General features: G+C 35.4%; 1 protein-coding gene across 4 annotated transcripts; it reads right to left on the reverse strand.

Moving 5' to 3' along the window:
• Positions 1-262: 262 nt before the first annotated feature.
• Positions 263-20054, reverse strand: LOC121864665 (TBCC domain-containing protein 1-like). 4 transcript variants are annotated; one of them, XM_042363807.1, is made up of 14 exons: positions 19894-20054; positions 19070-19169; positions 18454-18549; positions 17166-17292; positions 15553-15682; positions 15174-15285; positions 14312-14466; positions 13157-13246; positions 10318-10464; positions 9525-9653; positions 6935-7236; positions 5043-5185; positions 4001-4114; positions 263-2625 (listed from the first exon to the last, which is right to left on the reverse strand). In XM_042363807.1, the coding sequence occupies exons 2-14, from the start codon at positions 19154-19156 to the stop codon at positions 2524-2526; spliced, it is 1734 nt and encodes a 577-aa protein (XP_042219741.1). In that variant the 5' UTR covers positions 19157-19169; positions 19894-20054; the 3' UTR covers positions 263-2523. The 4 variants fall into 4 exon arrangements, with proteins under 4 accessions (XP_042219741.1, XP_042219742.1, XP_042219740.1 ...); XM_042363808.1 differs by having other exon boundaries at positions 17166-17232; positions 19070-19174; XM_042363806.1 differs by having other exon boundaries at positions 19070-19174.
• Between the last annotated feature and the right edge of the window lie 367 nt (positions 20055-20421).

Here is a 20421-nt window from a genome sequence, read left to right on the forward strand (position 1 = left end):
GGCTTACTGTACCCGTATATTGTTCTTATGTGTAGTAGATCATTTAAGGAAACTAATAAATATAGATGGTAAAAATTAGAATGTGATTCATGGGCATTAAATATAGATACTGTAGTAGTATGTACTATTTATGGATGAAGCTCTTCAGTTTGGAACAAGTGTTTGCCACTGCAGGTAATCAAGTCCCTCACTGCAGGAAGTCAGAGGGGCCATAATTCTAAACAATTATAAAAAGTATTGATTTAATTATCAAAGCCACCAGAAATCTTGTTGTGATATATTTACGAACTCAGTATGGTTACATTTTATTACTATATATTCAAGTTAGGGAGTCATTTTCATTGATGTGGGTAAGGTGAAGACTCAAACTCTTTTCTTCTACAAAAATGTAACATAATTATCTTGAAAAGTTTTATGGCAAGATTTAAACAAAATTGCTTGCATTGTACAATATGTAAATAAAATTTACAACTAGTACTTGAGTCAGATTTTCATTTGACATTGTGTAATAGATTGTAACAAACATTTCAGAAATACATAAAGGGTGCATTGAGTGTGAATCTTTTAAAAATTCTACATAACACATATAAACAAGCTAGCTAGGCTGTATCAGAATACATAGCCAAATGTAAAAAGTATGAAAGATGCTACTGATGCCAATGTTTTGATGATAACGCTTACTTTATTTTATTTTTATTTTTTTAAACAGGTAAGCTGGGAATAAAAGGTGGGGTCCAAAGTCTGTTACAGCACATTGGCCTGGTTCCAGTCTGTATTACCTTAACTACTGTGTTCCATACTGCCAGTACTAAATAAGATCAACGTAACTTTGAGACCGAGCTAACACAAACCTGACTGCCTGCGGTCCACCTTCACAAGAAGAGTCCGTTTTCATTTACATCTGGAACATGTGGGTGAGTACAGTATTGTATAGTTCTTTGCCCATGAAAATAACAAGTTTTATATGTAGGGACAGTAGGAACTAAAATGGAGACAGTTAAAGAGGATGGCACACATAGGCTTGAGCAAGTTGAACTGAAAATGGCGAGATTAATGTCCAAGGTAACGTTGAGAGAAAACCGCTGAGTATTGGCGAGGGTGGCCGAGATGGTTCGGGCATATGGAGATCAACTGGGTCAAAAGATGCAGAAGCTTGAATGTGGAATGGAGGCGTGCTAGAGGTGAACCAAGAAAGACGAGGGGGAGGGAATTATACGAACCAACCTAGGAGAAGCTGAAAGAAACCATGCATTTGGATAATCATGGCTAACCCACACAAGTGTGAAATATGTCTGTATAATTGTGATATGATGAGAAATGTATTCAAAGGGTGTATGTATAATGGAATCACAGAGCCAACATTATTATGTGTGTGAACCATGTACTGTACTTTTTATGTAAAAGAAAGGAGCATATTATAAGCAACGGACATGACATGCTAGAGATTTATCAGTAGAGAATAAGAAACAAAATATTGAAGTATTTATCAAGTTTCAGTCCGTAACTTTCCACACACACATTTCTTAAGTATTAATGGCATTCATCCTTAAAAATATTTGAAAAAACTCACTATCAGTTTCCTTGTTACAAACTGAACCTAGGCTTCAGTTGGGAAGGTCAAGTGAACAGACTACGTACCGGTAGGTCAATTTCAATAAGATTGTTTACAAGTAATTTTACAAAATTGCTGAGAAGTTGCCCCATTTCTGGGCCATTCTTACGTAAAAAGATGACTAACTTTAACACTGATTAGTCTTCCGTTGTACTAAAATTAAATTCTTAAAATTAGTTTTCTTGTGAGTCCATCACACATTACCAAACTCATAGCTTATTGGATTGGAAGTCCAGAACATAACTTTACCACATACAGTACTCTACTGGATATTTGGTAAAAGATAGATAAATTATTTTAAAAACAAAATATAGTGACATACCAGCATTTTATTAATATCATTCTAGAAACACATTTTTTTACAAAATTATAATAAAATAAAATCTTTTCGCAATCAATTATGTCTTTTAGTAATTAAGTAATAGCATAAAAAATTACAGCAAACATTAATCTGGCATAATTACGTATAAAAAGTGACAAAAAAATTAAATACTGCATTGTTCCATCATTCAGTACTGCCATACAGTATACAGCTCCTCCCCGACTTACGACCTACTCGACTTACGACTGCCTCAGTCATACCATAATTTTGTAAAATTACGTATTTTCGAGTCCCAACGTCAGTGATTGCGCTGTGTACTGACAAAATTTTCGTTTTTAATTCACTTTAAAATGGCTGGCATGCTTAAAAGTGAGAGTTTTGTGGTGCTGATAAGAAAAAAGAGACACCCATTTTAGATTTTCTATGTATTATTTAGGCATTTTCGACTTACGACCTGGATTTGGGTCCCTAACCCCGTCGTAAGTCGGGGAGGAGCTGTATTTTGAAATACTCAATGTTAACAAAATGTGAAAAAATTCCACACCCTTTTCACTAAATATTTCTTCAAAATTTACTTCTCTCAAAGTACTTATATTGCTGTTGTTTTAGCTACTCTCTCATACTTTAAAGTGAGAGCTAATTTTTCCAGTTGGTCTAGTTCACGTTGTTTACCAGTGTCTCTCAGCCACGCCTGCAGCACATAAAGAAAAAAATATATAAATATTACAAGAATAGGACATCATACCACAGCACATCTGGTTAATCCATGCAGTAAAGATAATTGAAAGTGTTTGTGTTTCTCAGAATTCTGGCCACCCTGTCATAAAAATGTAAAAATACAAATTCACCAAACAGTATTTATATAATTTAATGTTAATATTGTAGCTAGAGCCTCATATTTAAGAAAAAATGCCAAAAACTTAAGTTTTATAATAGTCTCTACTACAGTATTTACAATATGGAGTGTTTGATAGTTCTAAAGCTATTTAAATGCACATGATAATTCAACAAAACTTAAATGATTTTGTGGTAAACCATTAAAAACTATACAGTATTATATAACTGGATTGGGTACAATAAAATAACAGTATAATAGATCTCATTTACAGTAAACCCCCAATATAACGGACGAATTGGGGGAAGGCCAGTCCTTTAAAGCCGAAAATCTGTTATATCCAGGTCAGGAATAATAACAGACTCGGTACATTATATATCAACATAGTCTAAAGTGACCCACAGGGTCACTTTTTGCAACCAACACTCACCATCACCACCAACACTCACACCACCACCCACAGGGTCACTTTTTGCAACCAACACTCACCATCACCACCAACACTCACACCACCACTAACACTCCACACCACCACCAACACTCACACCACCACCAACACTCCACACCACCAACACTCACACCACCACCAACACTCCACACCACCACCAACACACACCACCACCAACACTCCACACCACCACCAACACTCACACCACCACCAACACTCACACCAACACCCACACCACCAACACTCACACCACCACTAACACTCCACACCACCACCAACACTCACACCACCACCAACACCCACACCACCAACACACACCACCACCAACACTCCACACCACCAACACTCCACACCACCACCAACACTCCACACCACCAACACTCCACACCACCAACACTCACACCACCACTAACACTCCACACCACCACCAACACTCACACCACCACCAACACTCCACACCACCAACACTCACACCACCACCAACACTCCACACCACCACCAACACTCCACACCACCACCAACACTCCACACCACCAACAACACTCCACACCACCAACACTCCACACCACCAACACTCCACACCACCACTCACCATCAAAACTCAGTGGTGTATGCTTTGGGAATATCAAATAGGGGTGTTAAAATATAAATTGTGGATAAGTGGGCTGTGAATAGCGAAGTATTCCTGTGTCTAATTCAAATAATTGTTGAACAAAACCATTACCTATTGTAAGACATGAAAAATTAACTAATGCAATTGAGATATATAGAATTTCACTCTACCTTAAACTTTGCATCAACAGCTTTTTGTAGAATAGCTCTTTGTTCTGGCGAAAGTTCAGCATCTCGTACTTCAGCTCGGAAACTAGAAACACATTTGCCTGCTTCTTCCACACTCTGTGTGCAAATCTTAAGAATCAATATTCTATGGAAAATTTTAAAATTATTCATTATAACTGCATATACAGATAAGATTACAATAACACTGATACTATTAGCTTATACTTAAAAGATACAAAACTGTACTAATCAGTTAAAAGGCCTGTGGTGCTTAACTAATTTTTACATATACTGTACAGTACAGGGTAATTACAAGCTTCCTAAGAAATGAAGGATACATATAGGAGGCAAACCAGCTTTAGAGGGCAGTTCAGAAATGTTAGTGAATGATTGTTTAAGCGTATTTACTCTGTAGTAGATAAAAGTTAAAAGGGAATGAGAAAAACTTCAGCATATTATATGAGTAGAAAAGAGTGACAAGGAGAAATAAATAGTAGTTTGAATGGAGACAGAATGAGGGAAGTGTTGTGTGTTAGGTATCTTGGAATGGTGGTGTCAGTGAAGAGTATTATATTTATTGATTCATATTGACTGTAAACCACAAAGAGAATCCTTATATCTACTGAATTTTTTATCCACACCACTCGATTCTTCCAAAGATCTTCTTTCAATACCTTTGTACAATCTGTACTCCAATCTAGTCAGATGATCTAATAAAAAAAATTCTTAGCAGCTACTGTATTTTTTTTTTCAAACAAGAAAAGCTCATTTTGTCCTTTCAGACATGTTTTCATATCACAGCATTTTCCTACCTCTCTATAATAAAGTTTTCTCCACACATGATACATTTTCAAGAAATTACTAATCCTTTCATATCTCTGATGTTAAACCTTTAAACCACTACTAAAAAGCCAAACTTTTTACATCTTCAACTCTGTATATTAGTTATATTTTCCTCACTATCATACTTCACCAAGGAAAATAAAACTCAATTCCTTAAAGCTTCAACATAATTCAGTCTTCAACAAACAATTTCGTCACTGACCTTGGCAAATTCATGTGGAAGCCCTGGAGGCAAAAGAGGAGGCCTGCCATCTATTGGAGGAGTCTGAGTGAAGGGAATTACAAGTAGTTGGAAGTCTTCTGGGTTCATCACTTCACAGGCACCACCCAAAACTCCTTCACTACCTGTAAATGAGTCTAATTCTCACATGCCAAACTTAAACCTTAAAAAAAGTCACAGGCAGTGATTATTGACTGTCGTGATCAAATTACAGAATTGAGGCAACTTTACCTTAAATTTGAAATATTTCAGTCTATTCATGGAAATTTTATGCAACTTCTAGTTTCTCTCCATTCAAATAACATTATTGTACATAGAGATTTTCCATTTCTTTAAACAAAACACTGCATTCATCTTCAAAATCATCTGCCTGCATACTTTACAAACTCTATTTACTGTTCAACCAAACTTACTCTCTTACATAGTTACCATAACAGAATATCTGCAAACAACTAAAAAACTCCAATTTTGTTCCACCTAGAATTTAAAGTGTCCATGTCACCAATACACACCATCTCATACATTACCATATCCACATAAAATATAAACTGCTCTAGTGTATTCCCACATTCATTTTACTCACTCACATTCACACATGCATTATTCTTTTGTAGAAACTTGTACAGTTACAGTACAGTGGTCCCTCGGTTAACGAGCACAATCCGTTTTAGAAGGTTGCTCGTTAACTGAAAAACTCGTTAACCGAAACCATTGTTTCAATGGGTTTTTGGGTAATTGGTTCTAGCTCACCGAAAATTCCCTAAATTTAACAAAAAAGGTAGAAAAGTACACTTACTTTGAAGTGTGTATGTAGAAGGCTCCTGGATGATGATGATGATGGGAATTAGAATGGGGGTGGAGGAGAAGGGAGAAGAGAAGGCATTGGGGTGGAAGAGAAGTCACCCCATGGCGCCATTTCACCCATAAAATTTTAGTTCTCTTGGTGTAGTTCAAGATTATTTTCTTTAAATCACAGTGCACTGCACTATATATTGTCATTTTGTATAATAAATTTCAAAATGACCAATAATTTGCTTGCAAACACAGAAAAAAGAGTTTAGTTGAAGAGAGTCTCAAGCAAGATGTTACCTCCACTGAAAAGACACAAAGACTGACGCCTGTATGTGTGTTGAGAGGCTGGATGGCGAGCATAAAACTAGTTTCATTACCTTCAATTATGTTCAATAATTGTTAAAATGACTAAAAAATTTAATATTAAACTTTTAAAATTATTGAATAGTATAAACTTCTTGATATTTACTAAAATAGTAAGGAATTTAAGCCCTAGAACCGATTACTGTATTGGCGGACTAATACTACAGCTGATGGACTGCCAAATGCAAGCGAAAACATGTTCAGGTCAGCTCATAAGAAACTCGTTAATCGAGGGATTGCTCGTTAACCGAAGTTAAGAATCTTAAGGAAGGTAACTCATTAACCGAGGGACCACTGTAATCTTTAATGCCCAAGATGCTGAGGCAGATTCCTTTGTCCATTTCAGTTCAATTTAAAAAATTGAAAGCTTTCTCCACAACCTGCCATTGTGCAAATAATCAATATACACAACCTATTCCTTCTGTGTATTCTCCGTGTCATCCACGAATTATGGATTCTGTTAATAATTTCACCAAATATCCTCCTATCTTCAAAGAACTAGCGTCTCTGGAATGGCAACTTTTATCGGAACATCTGGTGCATAGCCACTTTGTTCTGCACCTCAAGATATTTTACTTACACATGCTATTACTATTTCACTAACGCAATTATTGTGTCCACCAATGTCCTCTTTATCTCACATTTTTTCTTAGGTATTTGATTGGTCTTGTTATTTCTTCTACCAGATAGCAAGGAGACAAAAAAAAATTAGAACTTACCTAAATGTAATGGTCTATTCCACCTATTGATGTGTGACTGAAGTTGTGCTTTAGCCATATGGTGTTTGAGTCTAGGATAATGAATATTAAGTGGTGCCAACGAGACACCTTGAGTGCGTCCTCCCACTAACAAAGGTCTCTGTGGTGTTAGTGTGTGTACTATCACACCTCGGCAATCTGCTATTACAACTGACCGTGCTGCACACACCACCACAGTATTGCGACATTCACTTAAGCGTATACGTCCTGAAACAGGGCCCAGCACTATTCGAGTATCATGGCACTTGTGGATCACAGCATTTCTGTGGATAAAATTTCTTGGTCACATTATATTCACATGTGAATAAAAAGTAAATACAAGTATCTTTTTGGCATAATGGAAGAAAAGACTGAAATGAGTCTTTGTGTGAGTTAATGATATGGAAGTTTAGCAGTTTAAAAAATAAACACATTTGTCATGTAAAATGGTAAAATACATATTCAGAAGATGAAGTTTAGAAATAAAAAAAACTTCATTACAACACACAGGAACTTGTATAGATGAGGAATTTCCCCAGGTGAGTCATTAGTTAAGAAAGTAAGCTGAAGAGGGTGTTGATTGGTTAACCTTTCATTCTTACAGTCCATGAAACCACTAAAACTGTCCTGTTTCACTCTGGCAAATAGCTGTGCAATTTCAATGATAAGTGAGCCAGTGAGTGATCTCTAACACTGAGAGGTACCCAGTTGTGGGTGGCAGAATTTTTGCTAGGACATAATTATGTCCCTGGAGACCTAAAGCACCTACAGTCCACTGAACATTCAAATCTACAAATTGATAATGATAAGAAACAGGAAATGCAGATACTGTAAATATTCAGTGAACCCTTGAAGATTCAGACTAAAAGGGGAGCCCACCTGTCCGAAAAAGTCGATTGTCCGTATCTTCCGGCGAATGTACTAAATGTATAAAAACGATAAATAAGGATATAAAAAACACCAAAAATACAGTACCGTACTTTAGCAGGGGGTATTTAGGAAAAAACTTGTATGTATTTTCCTCCTGTGGTCATAGTTTTCTTAAAATAATACGTATATACAGTACCAGGAAATTTGAGGAATAAATAAAAATAATATCAATAAATAAATTACAAAAAAAAAATACTGAATTGCCAAATCAGTAAATAAGAGCCAAATGAAAGCTTAACACAGTCGCCTTTTGCACACACTCCCCATTTCACCATAGTAATGAAGACCAGCTCCCCACCCCCTACACTCTCCTCCCTTCCCTCACTGAGCCAGCTAACTCATGTGCAAAGAAATGTATATTCCCAAAATGTATATTCCCTTTACATGTTTGCCCTTAGGACAATTATTTCTTTTACTTTTTTCACAATATGTATGAAGGATGGTGTGTGCAAGTAACTGAGTAATAATAAATGAAGAAAGTTACATATATCTACCCAAAACTATGAGTTGAAAAGCAACCATAACACCTCACAGCTTGGCCCAGTAGCCTGGTGGTTACAGTGATGAGTCTATCCTGAAATATGGCAAGGAGGGAGGAGATTTACAAGAGCAGACAACGATGTAACTAGTGGTCACTCGACTCACTAGCACCCGTTGCCAGGCGTACGATCAAAAATACATATGGTGAAGGGCACAATGATAAACAAATTATATAAACCATCCATTTACTTATGATAACAAGAAACATTGTATCATTAATAAAGTGAATGAAATAATATGCCCACAAACAACAATTGACAACTCTGTTTATATTTCCCGTGTGGTGACATCATAGTTACACAGGCCTTAGATGATCTTTGCTCTGTTTTGGGAATGCTTCTTAAGGAGGTTTCTTAGCCCCCGGAGCCCCCAAATTTTGTCCGAATCTTCCAAAATCCGGATTTACAGGGTCCAAATCTTTGAGGGTTTACTGTATGTACAAATTTATATTCCTAGACAGAAAAGGTACAATGATGTGTACTGTACTACCCCTACAAATGTTGATGGTAATACAGTAATTCATAAGGTGAAATGGGATACAATATTATTGTTAAGAGGGTAAAAGCTGCTTCAAGAAGGGAGTAATGGTGATGGGAATTAGTCAAATAGGCCTCAGTACTAATAAACCCCAATATAAACTTACTGTCAGATACTGTGCAGTATAACTTTATCACTAGGTCCTAATAATCCCCAACCTCCATCAATCATAAAGAAAAATGTCCAGTCAAAATAGACCCCAATTTAAACTAATGATCAATAGGAGGGCATAGAACTAATAATCCTTAAACTTAAGGACGTAAATCCTAATAGGGTGGTTGGGGCCGACCAGGTCAGAAGCCCATATGATCTACAACCACATTCATTCAGGTGTTTTACATTACTGTAATACAATGAAATTAGGAAATATACTGTATAAAAACTCCTATAGAATTAAACATGACAATTGCTGTACAGGTATTACATCAATGTCTAGAAATGTTTGCCACACCACAAGAATAAACACTTGCTTGAATACCAGCTTCATGGCGAAGAAAAAATATTTTACGATAACTTTTCCTAAGAAAAATAATAGTGCACTGTACAGTATTACACACTAAATCACCTGATTGGCTGTAGTATGTAGATATTTGATTTGGAGCATCTTCGTACTTTCAGGTCACAAGGTGCTGCCTCGTCCCCCATGTGAGCGGTCAAGCCATCAATCAACTCACATATATACATGAGTCTATGACTAGAAGAAATAAAACAAAATATTAATAACTGTAAATGAATAATAGTATTTTCCTAGAAACAATTAATAGTTAAAGCTGATCCAACAAGAAACTTGAATATTCCAAGGATTCGTGCAGATAAAAGTGCAATTAGAAATAATGACAGTGGGTGTTTGCTTTATTGCCAATTGTACACTACAAGTACCAACAATACCCTAATAAAATTGTTACCTGAAATGCCATTAGCCCCTCAGGAAAGTTCTGTATGTCATCTTTTAATACATATTCAATTTTCTGATCTATGAAATAAAAATCAAATGGTATGACTGCTATCACAAATACAGCCAAGTGAGGAAAGTGAAGATTATCTGAAGCTCAAAGTAATTTATACAACACAAAAACTACCGTAGTGAGTCTTCACTTTTCAAGAAACAAAAATAAATCATACAAACACACAGAACCATCAAAATATGGGGAACAATAAAGAAAGTCTGGACAGTGACAGAAAAGGGCTACAACAACTAGGAGAAAACCTACACGTACTTGCTCATGTCCTCAACTTGCATATGTTGTATACAAAGTAAGTCCTTAGGCATCATATTGTTTCACAAACATACATGAAAAGTACATTTACTATACACTTCAAAAGTTATCCATTTATCTGTTGATATAAACAATACGTACCCAGAAGATGGAGAAGTAACAAAACGATGGTGTGTTTGAGGTGCTAAAGACACCACAGGCCAAGATTGTCTACAGCCACGACGTACACAAAGCCACTCTCCATGTGGAGCCCAATCTAAACCTCTCAACAGCCACTGCTCAAATAAGCTGTAATGCAGAAATATTTTATTTGTTTGGTGATGTAAAATAGTTTAGCTAATAAATAAAACACTTTAACCTTAAAAACTTCAGTGATTGCATTTATGCATTTCATTATTCTATAAAGGAATAATTACATAAATATTGGAAGAGCATTATATACCGTATCTGACAATGGATAAGTTTGTCACACCAATAAAAACAAGTATATATACTGTATAATTTAAGGGACCACTACAAAATAAATACCAATGGGTGTCAAGTCTGATATTAATGACATTCTTTCATGGCAAGAAAATCATAAAATGCAAACTGTTTTTAATATGTAATTGAAAAATATAAATTATTACTTCAAGCACTTAACACTGCACAGGTGGCTGTAATATCACTACAAGTTAAATTATCTTATAATGTTCATATGTTTAATCTCCAATCATCCTAGATATGCAAAATAAAATTGCCTACATTAAGAACAACCACTTCTACAATATTTGTAAGTCATTGTAAATACTGTAAATCAAGTTTCATATTCTGTATTTAAGTTTCCTAAAACTAGTCATGGTTAGTTACTACTCAGCTATTAGAGGGTGAATGGCAGATTAAATTTCTTTATAAGTGAAATCAATTTTGTTTACTTCACATCCAAATTTACATGATGTAAAGTTCCTGAAGAAAAAATCTGTAACTGTAATGAGGCAACTGTACTTTCCTAATTAATTACTGTTGGCCTAAAATATCTATCTATCTATCTCAATGTAATTTGTTGATGAGAACCTCTTAATAATGTCATTATTAATTTCCCTTTTCTCAAGGAGGAATCCTCATGTTTTGCATTCAAGAAGCGTGGAATTTTCATGATAAGAGGCAGGGCACCCTAAGCAAACCTTAGGATAAATCAATGTTGACTAATAACATAATTGCAATTACAAATACAGTGGCCCCTCGGTTAACGAACTCAATCCGTTCCAGAAGGTTGTTCGTTAACCGAAACGTTCGTTAACCGAAACCATTGTTTCAATGGGTTTTTGGGTAATTGGTTCCAGCTCACCGAAAATTGCCTGAATTCAACAAAAAAGATAGAAAAGTACACTTACTTTGAGGTGTGTATGTAGAAGGCTCCTGGATGATGATGATGATGATGATGATGATGATGATGGGAATTAGAATGGGGGTGGAGGAGAAGGAAGAAGAGAAGGCATTGGGGTGGAAGAGAAGTCACCCCATGGCACCATTTCACCCATAAAATTTTAGTTCTCTTGGTGTATTTCAAGATTATTTTCTTTAAATCAACACTGCACTGCATTATATATTGTCACTATGTAAAATATATTTCAAATTGACCAATAATTTGCTTGGAAACACAGAAAAAAAGCATTTAGTTGAAGAGAGTCTCAAGCAAGATGTTACCTCCACTGAAAACATAGAGAGACTGGCGCCTGTCTGGTGTGTTAACAGGCTGGATGGCACGCCAGAAACTAGTTTCTTTACCTACAATTATGTTCAATAATTGTTAAAATGACTAAAAAAAGTTAATATTAAACTTTTAAAATTATTGAATAGTATAAACTTCTTGATATTTACTAAAATAGTAAGGAATTTAAGCCCTAAAACCGATTACTGTGTTGGCGGACTAATACTACAGCTGGTGGACCGCCAAATGCAAGTGAAAACATGTTGAAGTCGGCTTGTAAAAAACTCGTTAATCGAGGGATTGCTTGTTAACCGAAGTTAGGAATCTTATGGAAGGTAAATTGTTAACCGAAATCTCGTTAACCGGGGCGCTCGTTAACCGAGGGACCACTGTATACAAGATTGGTAAATTTTTACAAGTTGCCCATAATGTCCCAAAATATTTTTGGGTCCAGTTCTAGATATATCTCATCATTCTGAGTACTTTTCATTCTATACATTTCTGTCATAAATGAATAATAGTGAATATGTAATAGAACCTGACCTAACCAACCAAAGAAACCTACCCACCCTTACCTAATTCCTTAGCCAGCTCCCCGGACCCCCGCCATAGTAAACAGAAAGTTTACTTATTTTGTTATCTGGTATTAATGAAAGCAACTTTATTGAAACGTCATGGTATAAGTTTACATTTCATGTGGGCATGAGAGTACCGTACGCTGGGACCGAGCAGGTCGGTTGTAAACCAACTGATGAAACGTGGTGACTCAGCAGATTATGGGCAACTTGTAAAAAAAATACCACAAGATTTGCACTTTGTACAATACAGTATATATGATAATTCTATTTATTCAGTATATCTTTATTTTATTTTCATTGCCTGCAACTAACAGTAATTGTGATCAGCTGTTTGCATACGGCATACCAACATTCCCCTTTTTCCTATGTTGGCAGACCTGGAGCAAGTCCCACGCAATCCCCAAGATTTGTACCACCTAGAATACGACCAATGCCCATGGCTTGGGCAAAGCTCTCCGTGAGAATTCCTCATGAGGAAAGCCTATGTAAACGATCTAGAATACGACCCAAGATTTCCTCCATTTTATGGACATGACCAGCAATAAGAATCACTGAATTTAATGTGCTAACCTTAGGCTTTACAGACATCTTCACTCTTCCACATATTAGCAAATTTCTTTTCTAGATTTATGAATATTTTCACTACTCCATGTACTTGGACGTAACTATAACCTACAGATTTCAATAGTAATAGTAATATAAAGGAACTCACCCTTTCTGGAAAGCATTTTTCTTACTCAGATAACCAGACCTGTAGCAATTATTTGTGTCCATGGCCACTGACAACAGGTCATGTTCAGCCCTACAAAGACATAAAACATCAGTAATGAAAACCAACAACACATAGCTGAGTAAGGGATCAAAAGGAAGAGTAAATCTGAATACAAGGTGGAGGGATTCAGCGAGTGAGTTTTTGGAGCCAAATTAATCCACAGACTTAAACCTGGGACCAGACCTGGATTTTCTTACTTAATCTGTGGATTTGGTTAAATTAAGCTATTTTGTGTTATCGTGAGTTGGCTTAGAGGGTAAGCTCCTGGTTCTGAGGTTAGCAAGTCCTGATTTTGTAGTTGTTGAGGGTGGGAGTATAAAAGTGTGTGCTAAGATGTGAAAGAACAGGCACATCTAAGAGACTATAACTACTACCCTACTAAATAGTTGAAAATGTTGTATCAAGTTATAAACCCAATTCTCAATAAAATACTGAATAATTCTTGGCCCTGTGCTAATACAGTAGAAATGTAGGGCTTACCTACTCAGAATAAATTAAATGGCAATTTAGTAATTAAATTAGGCACGTATACTGTACAGTTGCGGAAATTTGTTCCTATGCCCCCTGTGGTAACCCGTGTTTCCAAACAGACAACCTATATGACCTATAGCAATCCTATCCACCAAACACGTCTGTTGCTAGACGACCAATACCCATTCACTCATAAATAGTGATACTACTACTGCAATGTTGCCGTTTGAAGACACATGTTACCACAGGGGGTGTAGGAACACATTTCTGCAACTGTACCTGTATACACATTGGAATATAAATGAAATTCTTAAAACAATTCCTTACATACATCAGCATGTAATGAATAGTCACATGGAATGATTGATATGAAATGAAATATGAGAACAAAAGGTCTGAATTACCCTAAATTTGGTCAATCAAGTGTGAGGAAAACAAGTACTGTACCAACTATTTTGTGATGCTGGCAAGTAACAATAATCATTATTATTATGAAGTAAAATGAAACACTGAAATAATTTGTACACTAACATAAAGTAAAGAAGAAACATTAAAATAATTTGTAGGAAACTATACTATAATAAGTTAGGTAGAAACACAAACGTAAATAATTCAGTAACTCACTTGTCGCCTTGAAGAGATGTACCAATTATAAATCCTAGAGATTTAACAACATCTACAGACAAAACACCTGCAGACTTCATAAAGCCTAGTAGTTCACGGGGTGTACGTTTGTCACCTGATTTCTTCTTCTTCTCTGTGTCTTCAACCTGGAGGTGCTGTAGGATGGAGAGTCGTTAAGCATATGGATCCTACATCATCTTTTTATCTATCAATCAGTTCATCTATTTACATCCCTCTCATTCACTCAAATTATACTTTTACTTTATGAACAAACAAATCTTTCTTGTTTCTGTGTTGATTCCACCACTACTATCTCATATTATGGTATATATATACAGTAGTACCCCGCTTTACGCAGTCAATTGAACCCACAGGGTACCGCGTGAAGTGAAAACCGCGTTAAGTGAACAACAGAACATATGGGATTAATTCCAATAGAGACTGGCCCGACCCCCAAACTCTACTTTTTCCGACACAATACCTATGTTCTAGTAAAAATAACATCTTAATTTTATGATGGTGTGGTGTTGGGGATCTCAGCCTCTCTCTACTAGGCTTAGCTATGAACTGCATTATTGTTCTTTTTCAACTTTTATTTTCGGGTAGATATACAGTACGTAATTTTATTCTTTTTTGTTACAGATATACTGTTACATGCACACGCAATCGTCCATACAGAATGTGAAAAGAAAGAAAAATTATTATCATAAGGTCAAAAACATAAACGGAATGAACATAAATCATACCCAGATGTAACTAATATTCATCTTGTAATATTCTTAATCTCCATCCTATTATATACAGGTACTCTATTACTTTGAGCCTATGGCCAAAAATATACTTAAAAGTAAGAGCACCTTACCCCAGCTAACAAACTGAGAAGCTCTGGCAGGGCCTCCCGTACAAATCCCGCATGCTTTTCTTCCAGTAACTGCTTCCGGGCCGTTGCTCCAGAAATATTGCTATTTGGCCATCTGCATAACAGAATTAAGGGAAAACCAACAAAAAAAAAAGTCTTAAAAAAATAAAAATAAATAAAAATTGTACAGCTGATAACTCTTTTAAAGTGCAATAAGGATGGAGAAAAATAAAAAGACCTCATGATGTCTGAAAATGGGAGACATCAGAATTTATACAGTCAGTGTACTGCTTACTGTAAGTGATCTTCATTTCCCTTAAACTCAAGTGCCGTCCAGTACTCAAAATTATTGGGCGATTGATGAAAAATAATAAAAGGATACGGATCTGTAGTGAGAGTCTGTAGGGAGGCTTGTCTAGCGATGGCCCGGGGGTGGGCGCTGGTAACTCGGTGAAGATATAATAGTATTATAAGCTCCATTGTCCAAACTTCCACACCACCCATCACCTCATCTGAAGAAATATTTTTTTATGAACACAAAAAAAAAAAAATAATAATAATAATAATCTGTAACTCCATTATGAAGAAATATTTTTTTATGAACACAAAAAAAAAAAAATAATAATAATAATAATCTGTAACTCCATTATAGGGGCACAAGAGACTGGGCCAATATCAGGAACATTTGTTTATTGGATTATGCTCACATATGTGGTAGGAAGTTACCCTCTTATTTTCAAGACAACTTAAAAATCTGTTGGTATATAAACTGCAAATTTCAACAATTATATTGGACTATGAAAATATTGAATCCCCACGTAAGGGTATTTAAAATATTGTACCAATGTATTAATGCTAGTTAGGACACTATAGTAGCAACACCTTGGATTTAATATTACTGTACATTCCATCAGTTACATCTATGGGGATCTATTGAAATAATGTAATGTACTCTTATTCATTACTAACTACTATACTTTTTTACTTAAACTCTCCAAATTACACTGTCCAACTTTTTCCCTTGAATATTTCTGGGCACTTCAACCCCTAGGTATTACTGGGGACTTGTAGAGAACCAGTCTCCCATATACCCATAAGAATCATTTAAGTGAAGAGAGGATCCCATGAGACTGATGGCTTATGAGGACAGTATTGATACAGCACACTGAGTGCAATGGAAAAATGTAACTGATACTGCACTCAACTGCCTTCACTTCCCCAAGCCACCCTTTGGACAGAAAGCAAAACCTATTTCCACTCCACCACTATACCCTTGAGAAAAATTAAAAGGTGACTTCTCAAGGTATTATGTCCCTAAAGCAAAATATCTTTCCACATACACTATGCATATGTAAATCATTACATATTCAAGTAAAGAACAAACCTATAAGAATGATTATGATGATGAGTAAAATCAACTTGTAACACAATCTGGTAAAAGTTCAATATATGTTGTTGAGTGTTCAGCCTTGCAATGTAAAGTAAGATGAACAATGCTTGAGGTATTAGAAAACATAGAATGCATCCCACAATTTGCATTTTAGACAAATACTTTACATGGTCACAAATGCTAAATATTTATCAGAGATGCAAATTTAACCCAGATATTGTTTCGTGTTGTCCCAATATTTTTTTTTTTTACTATTTACTTCATAATGAGTTAATTAGGCATTTCAAGTCCTTTCTCTCTCTACAATGTACATAAATTGTGGAGTTCTTGAAAATTTCTTCCCTTCATGGCAGAACAGTTGGGTTTGGGCGTTATGTGTACTGTATGTGTATGCTCAACACAAAATTATAATTACAACTTTTGCAAATCCACTTCACTACCTTAATAAATGCAAACAAATTCAAAATAAATTTACAACAGTTTAAAAATAATTCCCATACATAGTGTAATAAACATATATAAATGAAGGCACTTGGAAAACCATTACTGTCTCCATTTCATCACAATGATGTAAAATAACAGTATTGTATATAGTTTCAATTCACCCCTTTCTTTCTGTGATGCAGCAGCTGCTAGAGTTGCTTCCAATTCTCTGTCACGACCAGGCCGTAACTTGGAGAAGAGAAGACAAGAAAAGAATACAACCATACTGCACTCAACACTCAGACCCATCTGTGAGAAACACCACAAAAGGACATGGTTAGTTATACATGTGGGGGACACCAGTAAACTTTAACAAAACACACAGAAAAGTACAATATTTATTGTAGTGATTAGTAAAATAGAATTGAATAAAGAGCATGCTGATCTGGTTTAATAAACTGGCACATGTTTAAGAGGTGAGAGATAGAATACAATAACCTTTTCAATCTCTTAACTCTCAAATCAGAATTCTGATGTTAGGGCTAAGTGGCCCAAGACTGGAAAATGGGAAATCAGACAGAACAAAATCTTCTCTCTCTAATTTTTTAAACAAATAAAGTTGTACCATATATGCCAATAAAACAATTTTGTATCTTACAGTTATTAGTATATTACAGTATGAAAAGCATCAACATCATGCAAACAAATTACAGTAATTCACATAAATGTTAATTAATAAATCACAAGTGAGCATATAAGAAGCAGATGCATGCACTATGGATCCCTACCTAACCATTAAGATAGGAGTCCATAAAGACTAAGGCCCATTAGATCTGAGCTCCAACCCTAATGGTAAGGTTAAGGCCTATTAATGCTTATAAATATTTCAATAATCACCTAAGAAGCAACTTGTATGTGGGGGAAAAATATGAGCACAATGCAATTTTACTAAAGTGAAAGGCACTAAATCTTACTAAGAGCTCAGTACCAAACTTAAAAGACAGGTAGAGTACTGGAATTCAGTGTGTAAGATGATAGTGATGTGACTGAAATTTATGTTTTGGCAACAAAGGAACTAATACTGTAAATGAAACTGATATAAAAAATAAAAGAAAGAGGATATGATGAACTTATAATACCTGTACAAGAACAAATATTAGCAAGGCATGTACTGTACAGTCTCAGCCATTAGAGGCAGTGCAGGGAGAAAAGCTTACATTTTCTTGTAGAAATTAAGTCAGACACTACAATGTTATCCCAGCGCAAATGGTAGGGAAGGCACAGATTATACAAGAAATGGGTGCAAGAAGAAGATAAATAAGAGAAAGGAGGGGAGCAAGAAAAAGGAACAGCAATAACCAAGCAATAAAAACAAGGTTCCCCCACTAAGTGTGTGGGTCCTACAAATTTGTAATTTGTGTCATCAAATATCACAATAGTGATATAATGTACAAAACTACATTACTATACCTTTTTTACTGCAACATGTTTCCAAGTTTCATAATTCATCTGGGGATAACCTCGCTCTCCAAGATCTTGTGAATACTGCAGCAATCGCGACAGCATCTGAAGAATTTAAATTGCAAGTTACCATATTTATTATAACAAGAGATTAATATCATACCATACCTGTAACTTCCCCAGTGTTCCAATATACAGTACAGTAGTTTAAACTTTCATTATTTTATAAGTTTCTTCTCATCAATCTATTTTCATATTTTAATTTGTTTTTCAGTTTATCTTATACAGGCTACCTTAAACACTGTAATGTCTGAGGTATCCAAGGTTGTTTCACTAATCATGATTATTCTCATCCTCTTAAAATACATATATCATGTTGGTCTATTTTCAACAAGCTTCAACAAGATGCCAATTTACATGAAATACTGTATAGCCTAACACTTCAAAATTATCAAGCATGATTCCCTCCTGCCCCAGATGGTGTGGTTGGTGCCATCAATACAGCATTGTTCTGTTAGATGGTAAAAACAAAAATCCGAGAATATGTCCAAGCTGTATTCAATTAAAGGGTTATTTATAAGAGTATCACAACAATATGTTACTGTCAAGATTATTATTACATTACCTCGATAGAAATCTTATCAGGAGGAAGTATGGGCAGAACCCCCAATTCCATCACCTCTGGTCTCACCCAAAACTGAACTTCAGCCATTCTTCACTCCTATCTATTCTGGATCATGGAAGAAGATAATACCTCACTAGAACTTCAGGATGAAAAGTAAAATTCAGTAAGTTTTATACATTACACAGTATAAGCAAATAAGCTGTTCACAAAAACAGATATCAACATGGAAATGTAGCTACAACAGCATATATAAGAGAGTCACATCCTTCCCCAGAAAGCAAACACCATTGCTTTGTTGTTGCTATACTCAGCACTCAATTGAATTGTACATGTTTCTATGAATATATAGGCCCATCATATTTTGTACTGACAAGAGAATCTGTAAGTGTTTGGCAAACACTTTGGTTAATACAAAAGATGTCTATAAATTGTTAAAAACTTTAACATCACAACAATTATCAACTGACAAGATCATAATCCGATTGAAATTTGATATGATACCATTTTATGAGTTTCCTTAGTCCAATTTTATGTCCTTCCTTCCCCTCACAGATTTGGAATTAACACATTAAAACAAACATATCAATGAATAGCCCACCAAAAATGTCAAATAAATAAATCGTCTACCTCCCTCCTGTCATATGCAGATATTCACCTTGTTTTCATGTCTTCATTGCCAATGGATTTGCAATTTGTGCAAATATTCATAACCTCTGCGGGGAAATTTGGGATTGATTAGTACAATATTAAAAATGCACACATGTTAAGTACCCTTTCCTGAACCAAATAAAACCATTTTGCTGTTATGTCGGTGAGAGTCTTACCTTCAATCAACGGCTACTGCTATAGAAATGTCGTGCCCTTAATAAATAATTTTCTTCTCCGTCTATATTAACATATTATAAAATCATTCTGGTGTGGCGAGAAGTGACGACCACAGAGGATGGTTCAAGCGGGACCACAACACCCACACTGTGCCGGCCAATATGTCACCCACACTCTGCAGGAATTACTATCTCCTCTCCCTTGTATATGCAAATTACAGTTTAATCATTGTAAATCTAATTATATATTCCACTTTTAAAGGAAAATATTGTTGTGTTTGTATATACGTAGTTAATTATCAATTGAATTTATTAGATGTAGGATTTCTGTTCCAAAAGAGAAGAAGTTATGTATTGTATTTTGCCTTTTAATTTGTCATGAATTTCGTGTTGGTAGAACTAGTGAATGAATGAAAACTTTTGTTTATACTCACCGGTCGTTTAATAACAACTTGTACATGATGTTAGCCCGGTATCCTTTGGGAATGTCGGGAAATTTACAAAATCCAGTGATATATAAAGAGAAGG

This window comes from Homarus americanus, unplaced genomic scaffold (genome assembly GCF_018991925.1).
Source record: "Homarus americanus isolate GMGI-L3 unplaced genomic scaffold, GMGI_Hamer_2.0 scaffold57965, whole genome shotgun sequence".
NCBI lineage: Eukaryota > Metazoa > Arthropoda > Malacostraca > Decapoda > Nephropidae > Homarus > Homarus americanus.